The 8,874-nt window shown below is 34.3% G+C and overlaps 1 protein-coding gene across 1 annotated transcript; it reads right to left on the reverse strand.

The window, feature by feature from the left end:
* Positions 1-907: 907 nt before the first annotated feature.
* On the reverse strand, positions 908-8,874 carry LOC105332391 (uncharacterized). Its single transcript, XM_034470520.2, has 5 exons — positions 8,686-8,874; positions 2,877-3,061; positions 2,627-2,780; positions 1,761-2,513; positions 908-1,659 (listed from the first exon to the last, which is right to left on the reverse strand). The coding sequence occupies exons 2-5, from the start codon at positions 3,057-3,059 to the stop codon at positions 1,184-1,186; spliced, it is 1,566 nt and encodes a 521-aa protein (XP_034326411.2). The 5' UTR covers positions 3,060-3,061; positions 8,686-8,874; the 3' UTR covers positions 908-1,183.

Raw genomic sequence — 8,874 nt, forward strand, 5'->3', positions numbered from 1 at the left:
TTTTCAAGCTGATTTGTGTATTTTCTTATTCGTTTTAAGCATAAATAAACAGTTCCTAACGTTTAACACATTCCTTTAATGTTTAAAATTGGAATTTTCACTTCAACATTCAAAATGTAAACAAAAGCTTTGTTTACATAGCAAAGAATTGTAAGCTCTGTAACTTGCTTATAACTCAACGAATGACATTCAAGTTTTGGTTGCCTATTTAACATGACTTTCTGAAGCATTGTAAACATTAAAATCGGAAAAATAATTTTTGACCAAAATCGTGATCATGTCCCTTTAAATATATTATTGCTCTTGAAAATTGGCGTTTTATTCTGCATTTACCGAATCGATATCCTTTTTGAATCCATGACAAATATTATAAGTCATAAACTCTCCACAGATTGCACAAAAAGGGCCATATATTTCTCAAAATACAATACTGAATTTTTCTCGAGTCGATCATTTTGTACAGCTAACCACTTTTGCCGCACCTGTATATGCAAGGTAGATGCAAAACGGTCGCATGCACCTGTATATCAAATCAGTCGATCTTCACGTGCTCCTGTTACTCGGTTATAAGAAGTATTTCAGGTGTGTAGTATTCATTCTCGGATGAGTCTTTATAAGATAAAGCAAATGTCATGCTGGTCTAAAGTGTACCCTGTCTCAGGATATCAAGGCAAAGAAGATTGCGTGAACGCCTATCGGGGACATGTAAACTGAATACCCGAAAATGAGAAACTCTAAACCAGTTTGACAATGCATTCGCCTGTTACTGTGTTAATATCTCTCTCCAATTCCTTAAACGACTTATTAAAAAATGTCCGTAGAAAAACTTTTAAAAGAATCTTTATGTGCTTTTCTCATTGCTATCGACTTAAAAGTATTTAGAGTTTATCCCAAATGACAACACCCATTTATCCTATAGATTATTTATTGTGAATAACATACTCATAACATATGTACATAAGAATTATAAACCGATAACAAATATCTTATTCATCTTGCAACAATAATGGAAAGTGCCTGCAAAATATATAGTATATAATACATTTATAACTGTATCTTTATCTAGCGAGTTTATATATCTGGTAACATATTGGGTATATGTTTTAACAATCTGTTTCAAATCTAGCTTTAATTCGAAACAGAGCACCACTTGTTTTGTTCAAACAATAACAGAGTTCGTTGATTAATTGGTGATGGACTTTCCAATAAACTCTGTAAGATGACCAAACGTGTCTGGGAATACATACTTCAAAGTGGACCTCAGGAATTCGGGAATATGGCTGTTTCTTGCATTTGAGTTTCGAAATAATACTGGTAAAAATCGTCTGTTGATGCTATTATTTTGGATAAATTCGGTTCGAGCACGGTCGAAAATGTATCTCGTGTGAAATCTATTATCGTTTGGATGAGCTTCCAGAGGATTGTCTGCCCCGATATTTTGGTAATATTTGGGGGATATGCAGAAAATCACAAAAGCTGCTCTTGTGAAGCACTGGTCCAGCCATTCGTTCACGTTAATATTCTGTTCTAAAAACAAGGATTCCATCATATCACATTTGACCTCGAAGCCGTATTCTTTGAGCTTGTTACACATGGTGAGCACCTCCTTGATATGATATTTAGAATCATCAGCTAGTGAGACAAACACCGTCCTGGGTCCTGTAAAGAAAAATGCACAATAGCTTAATTATCGTACATAAGACACAGTGAGAGAGAGAGAGAGAGAGAGAGAGAGAGAGAGAGAGAGGTTTATATTTTACCTATGTTTATAACTGGACTCCTGTAGCATGTGCATGCGTCCGGAATATTAGGAATATCCCCGTCACTCTCACAGTCCCTCTTTCTCGGGCCATTTTCATTTTGTCGTTGGTAGATGGGATGCGAATGTCTCCGTGTGTTGTCGGTATTTTCAGCATTTGAACCTTCGTTTATCGGCTCCGATCTGATTCGCCTTGGATGCACACCTCGTCTTGGTCTGAGTAGCCCTTCACTCTGGCTGGCTTCCATGGATGTGGTTTTGGTCCAGGTTTCATCATCTTCGTCGTCCTCTCCGCAGTCACTTGGAGGACAGGGGTTGAAATCGTCAGGAGGAGACAGGCCAAGACCATTACCAAACAAATGCATGCTATGGTTCTCTGACATATAGTCGTCTGCATGCGGCGATACTAACTTATTCTGAATGTCACTGTGATCAGAGATATTCAAGGAACGACTCATAGCAACCTCCACATTATTGGGTAAGAAACCATCCTGACTTATGTTGTTACGGTACGGTGGTTGTTGTCGGCCTCCTGGTGTAGTTTCGTGATTGTGGACACATCCTGATTGGTCACAGCGATGTTTATGGTATTGTTTTTTAGGGTGTCTGGTGACCCCCGAAGGAACCCGATTTAACCGTTCTGGCCTTTTGTAAGAGACGGAGCAGTCGTTGCAATTACATGCATGTTGCGAACTTTTGTCATCATAGGTGCATATGTTTCGGCCGTTTTCAGCTTCATATCTCTTAATGATTTCTAAAAGAATATGTAATTTTTATGAAGTACATGTATTTGTAAAAGCACCGTTTTTTTCAACGATTAAGTCCTACATGAAATTTCCCAAATAACAATCTTTTTTTTAAACATACCTGTCATGTACTTTGGTAAAATATCCTCAGCACGTGTATCAAGGGAGAATATAGCATCCTGTAGAAGTTTAAGGTCGGCCAGTTTAGATTTGGACAGATCATAGATAAACCTAACTGTTGGACTCTCTCCAGAATTACAACGAGACCTGATTGCCTGCAATATTTACAGTTTAATAATCATTCATAAGTTCGAGGCGGAATTTTTCAAAACTGAATCATAGACAACATTTAAATGTCCCAATATACATACCGCTATTGTGTTGTGGTCGAATGGTACTCTGTAGCCGCTGCGTACAAGAATGGCATCAGCGAGACCTTCCAGTGTCCGCTGCCCATCCACAGAAGGAGAATCAAACACCTCAGCAAGTTCATAACGAGCTTTGTATGGGATACAATGGATTGGAAGTTTAGGAACATAACGGTTTTGAGCCATCCCTACAAGATAATCCAAATCACCATCTTAATAAGCGTTTATTCAACTAAATTATCCCTTTTTATGATCACAGTCCCTACAAATGGCGACCATGTGTTGCAGGTAACAAGACCCATATTCTCGGTCACTAGGATCTGCATGCAATCCGTTGTTACCTTACAAAGGGCTGTGCACATAAACATTTACATTCCTCTATGGCGATGCAGAACGAGCTAGAATTTACATAAATATACTTGTTTTCTTCTTCTTCTTTTCAGCTTTCGGTTAAAGAGACTTTAAAAATGATATCTTATTCGTAAAGAGATCGCCAAAAAAGATTTCATTTTAACTATAAACACATATCGCGTTTCTCCTAGCTGAAATGGTTCTAAAAACATTCGTTTAAAGAATAGTTTCCATTTTCATCCATCTATTGGAATTTAAAATAATTATCTTTTTCTTTTATAGAATGTTCTTGAAAACGTTCCTATACTGACAAAGCACACAGAATGCATAAAAAGGATTTTCCGTACAAAGAGGTTGTTAAAAGCTTTTTTACTGTGATTGTAAACAAACCAGGATACACGGAAACGTAAACAAGAGATTCCTTGGGAAGCCCTTACTGATGAGCTTCTATTGATTTACTTAATCACGCCATAGTTTTTACTGATACAGGATACAATCCCTTCCGGCTGTCCATTGCCCTGAAAGGATTCATTCATTCGATTTTTTGTTGCTGTTTTCATTTTAAGAATATATTGGGTTCAGTGTAAAAAAAAAAAAAATTAAATTTCAAAATTGTTCCTAAAACTGATGACTTTTACAATTGTCAGATAACTTTGTCAAAAACGAAGGAAAATTAACGTTATATTTGGGGAATCGACAGACACGTTCAGCTTCTTTCCTTTGAGCCTGTACATTATTTCTAGTGCTCATACCATTCATATAGTTATCAATGTCACAACATTTGGGATCTCGAGCATTGAAACGGTACGTATATTTTTGTCCAAGGAATTCAGTTTTTAATTTTCCTGGAACGTGTAAGTTTTGTGTAACAAAATTAATAATTCTAATTTATTTAGGGTCATCACCCCAGGCCAATGTTTTTTAAAATTGGTTCCTTGATCAAACATTCAAATTGAAAAAATATGGAGCGAAGGCCACCGTAAAAAATCAATAACACGATTCTAAACAAAATTACACTATTAGAAGGTGGTATGAAGACACAAGTCCTTATTTGTTACACTATTAGAAGGTGGTATGAAGACACAAGTCCTTATTTGCTTGTAAAATATTAGATGTGTATTGATACGTATATTTACTTTTTATTCTCTTTTTCAGTCAACTATGAGGATGTTATCCACTTTATATTCTCCCATTTTCTTTCTCGACTTTTGAAGAAGAGAAAAAGCTTGTCTGAGAGCATGCACAATATGAATGTATTCAAGGCGCTTGGATAATTTAAAGATATATCTGTACAAGGGTTAATATTTATGTTTAAAATTTGGTTTGTAAATACATATGTATTAGGTTTCTGAGCATGATCATCAACGTGTTAACTTAAGTACTCAATAAAATGCCCAATCATCACTGTTAACACTTTTAAATCGGTTGAACTATTAGTACAAAGAAAAACACGGGGATAAACAGATCTATGAAATGAATTTTCTGTGTGAATGGAAATATTGCACAAATCGATGACTGCAGTAAATTACAAGACAAGAATATTGAGCACATGTACATGGTCGTGTATTTTCAATAAAGAACTTTAAGCCTCAGTTGTTGTCTGAAGATTAAAGTCCAATTTGAATAAGCTTAGAGGGGGAAACTCCGGAAAAGTTCCGCTCGGCGATTTCAATGACTGTATGTGTATATAAATAGATATGAGGTAGGGTTCGTCGTCGAGCCATTTATTCGAAGAAACCATAACTTTTTACCTGGAATTTCGTCTAAATTTAGCATTGCACAATGGGCCTTACTGATGTACACATTATGTGTTATTTCCAAATCGGAAAAGCAGCAGAGTAATCCCCATAAGAAATAGTCAGTCTACGTTTAAACATGTATTCAAACCATGCTGAGTTTAAAAAAAAAACGTTTTCCAATATAGCGATATGGATCTGCATCGGCTTGTCAGTTTGTCATTATATAGATATGGATATTAGTACGTTAACTACGATTCTTTAGGTCATGAGATCGAATCCTACTGGGACTTTAATAATTTTTACCATTCCAAACATTTTTGAAATATACTTTTTCTTCAAACATTGCAAAATTTAAAAACTCTAAACCGGTGAAAGTATTTTGATTAGAATATACTTTTATCCACATTGATATCGACAGGTGTTCAATACAACCTTTATTAAACTACAAAGGCTTTTAGGGGGAAAATTGTTCTCACCCCTATACATATTTAAACAGTTTACAACACAAACTGATATGGAAGAATATAAGCGACATCATAGCAAGTGAATTCCACTAAATGCTAAATGTATTTTTCTTTAACTTTTCCTTACAATATAATATCAGGATTTTGTAACCTACGACCATCTTGGAATGAAAAAATGTAAGTGAAGTCAGAACATTAAGGTTTCTCTTAAATTCAAGATTGGATGAAGGCCTCCGTCCTTCTTTGGAACTAAACAGAAATGTGCTGTAATAACACATGCCTAACTTTTGAATACAGTGTCATGTTGTAAATTTTGAATTTACTGAGTGGGTGTAAATACAAAATTTACAACATGAAAAATTCAAAATTTACAACATGACAACAGACTCTGTTGCTCTTTTTTCTAATAAACCATTCCAGCTTCTTGCCGGCCTGGAGGCAAACTGAAGACTTGGAAGAAGTTGACCAATATGGAACTAAATGTATAAACACAAATGGTGGTCATAAAGAATATATACGAGAGCACGTCAGACAACAGACGGCAGATCCGCCATTATAGGATTGGCACTCGCTTTAAGTGCCTAAGCATGTGATTTGACTCCTGCTGCGGAATTTTTTTAGGGGCATTTTTTTCTTATGCTTGACTGCCTTTTAAACTGATTCAAGGTTATCAACTCTTACCCTAGTTAATTTGTCTAAATTTTTAAAGAATTGTCAATTGGTACATTGTAAATCGATGCGCAAAACAGAGACGTACATATTTGATTATCGCTTGATTTTTAGGGAGGACACCTAAGTTTAACTTGCGAATGAGTAAATGAATAATGAGAAGTTATATCTGTTTCTGGCAACCTAAAAATGTTACACAGTGTGTCTAATTGAAATCAAGGATTTCAGTTTTTATCCGAGCTTTTTTCAAGCAGATATTGAAAAAAAAAACCCAAGACATACTCTGTAGAATTTCAAACCGCTACGTGCAAAGAGTATATTGAAATCGAGTTTACTTATCCTCCGTTTGAAGTTTACAGTAATTGTGCCCTATCCTGTTGTATATATTTTCTTAACAATGAAATATGTTCAAACAGATCAAAATTATCTGTGGGGTGTACGCTACGCGTATTTTTGTTTGTAACTCTGTGAATATGTGATATTAATTGTGTACTCAGAAATCAAACAAATATTCGCTTAATATTAATAAATTGAACAAACGGTATTCCTCGGCAGTTTTTTTTAATATATCGGAAATGTGCTTGTTTTCAATCCAACATCAATTTTCAAAGTGTGTTTTGTCAAAGTCATTAATGTATTTAAGTGCAAATTATCATTCTGATTATTCAAAAAGTTAAAAGGTTCCAACGGCATTATGTCTTTGAAAAGACCATGAATATTTTAATTGTTGAACATTCCATGAATATCTATATTGTTGAAAAGTCCATGAATATTTAATTTGTTTGACTCCTTTAATTGTATTTTCAAGGGTTTGTTTATCAAAATCTATGCAATGAATCATAGTTTTTCTTTTTTTTCATTTAATATCGTAAAAGGTTTTCTTTTTACTAGAGAACTCTTTGAACATGGAATAGCAAGGGAAATAATGTACGTGGCTGCGACATGAATATTATTTTCCTTTATACTGCACAATATTTGGGTAAAATATGTTAAAAAAAGAAAACAGTAAAATTTGATGAATAAAAAAACATCATTATGACAATAACACACGTTGAACAAGTGTACTAAAGGACAAGTGTACTTAAAGTGTACTCAAAGTACATGTATCTATTATTTAAACGTTTATAGGATCGGACAAATCGTTCACATGGAAATGGCAATCTCAATTTTGTAAAAAGGTTATTGGCTTTGACTATCTAGATGAAAAGTGTACACCTAAACTTGTTCATTATCTATAACAGTATTAATTATTCATTGGGAATATCGTCCTGGCTGAAAGGATGAACAACAACAAAAAAACCAACCCATTCCAACACTTTTAGTGAAAGCGACGGACCCCCCCCCCCCCCCCCCAAAAAAAAAAAAAAAAAAAATTGCAGATACTTTCGTTGACATATGTATAAGCATGTCAATTCTTTATAACAGCTGGTATTAATCTATTAGATGTATTGAAGTAAACATTCGAGTGATTAAAGTAAATCTCTACCTTTCTCTTTCTACCTTTCTCTTCCCTTTTATCACACGATTTAGGTTTCCGTCCGAGTCTTTCGGTAGTTCAATCAAAGCCAAGAGCGATGTATTGATAAGTTTATCTAACACAGAGTATGCAATAGCTATACATGTATGTAAAAACACGTATTGAACTCGTGCATTATTACCATGAATAATTCTACGATGAGTAAACAACATACACATGTATGTAGATAATGACCAGACGATACATGTAGGTATAAGTATAAAGACTTTTTACCTACATGTAAACACATACAAAATTTTAAACACATTTTTATGGGGGCTGGAGGGTCGTTGACATTTTAGAATAAATTAATATCCTATGGACGAAAATCTGCATATTAAGAAAAAAAAATTAAAATTTGAAACCTAAAATATTTGGATCCCCCCAATTAATAAAGTTTACGGCAAAAAAACGTACTTAGAATTTTAAGGTAGATCTGATGGGCAATTTGTTCAACATCCAGACTCCTTAAAAGTAAAATATAAAATCATGGTTTTTTTTTCTCCTCAACCTCTGACGTAAACAAAAATAATCCAGTTTACAAGTCTTTTAGAGTAGATTTAAATGTAAATAATACAAGTAGGTCAAAACCTCAGTAACCGACTTTTTATTACTTTGTCTGAATTAAATCGATACAAAATCTGATAATAAACAGGGAAATATTTTCCAGCTGTTGTCAAGAGAAAGAGAGAGAGAAAAAAAGGAAGAGGGAGAAAGAAAGAGAGAGAGAGTATGGATGCGTAAAAGTAATATATAATGATAAATTTTTGTATATTGTTTTATCATTTTAATTAATCTAAATTTAGACTGCATATTTTTTTAATGTAAATTCTTTTTTTTTTTTTTTTTACATCAACAAATATAAATTGCCATGTGTTTCTAACTTGGTGTTCATACATATATATCTATACAGGTATGTTTGCAAATTTCATACAGTGCTTGTCTACGCGGGCATAATTATTTTCATGCCTTCTGAATTTAAAAGGCCGGGGAGGTATGCATTATCTTCAATGGCCGACATAATGTCTAGCAAACTTTTTTAACTTACAGAGAAGTTATAAAAAGACACCCACCTTATATTTTATCAACTGCTTAAGATCCTATAGGTATGGAAGTTTCAGCACAGCACAAATGAAGTCACAATTTGTCTCTTATCCCCCCAAAACTGACTTTGTTTTCAATGTTTAGGGTCGCCTATCGACATTTTGATACATCATACACCTGTAATGCGCACCCGTAATCTGTGTTTGGTTGACTTACAT

The sequence above is a fragment of the Magallana gigas genome, chromosome 5 (assembly GCF_963853765.1).
Source record: "Magallana gigas chromosome 5, xbMagGiga1.1, whole genome shotgun sequence".
Lineage (NCBI taxonomy): Eukaryota > Metazoa > Mollusca > Bivalvia > Ostreida > Ostreidae > Magallana > Magallana gigas.

Excerpts from the sequence above, each read along its gene's own strand:
- LOC105332391 (XM_034470520.2), bottom strand. The coding sequence starts at position 3,059 with ATGGCTCAAAACCGTTATGTTCCTAAACTTCCAATCCATTGTATCCCA. Across the intron at positions 2,514-2,626 it reads TTTACCAAAGTACATGACAG|AAATCATTAAGAGATATGAA; the intron begins GTATGTTTAAAA and ends ATATTCTTTTAG. Across the intron at positions 1,660-1,760 it reads GAGTCCAGTTATAAACATAG|GACCCAGGACGGTGTTTGTC; the intron begins GTAAAATATAAA and ends TTTTCTTTACAG.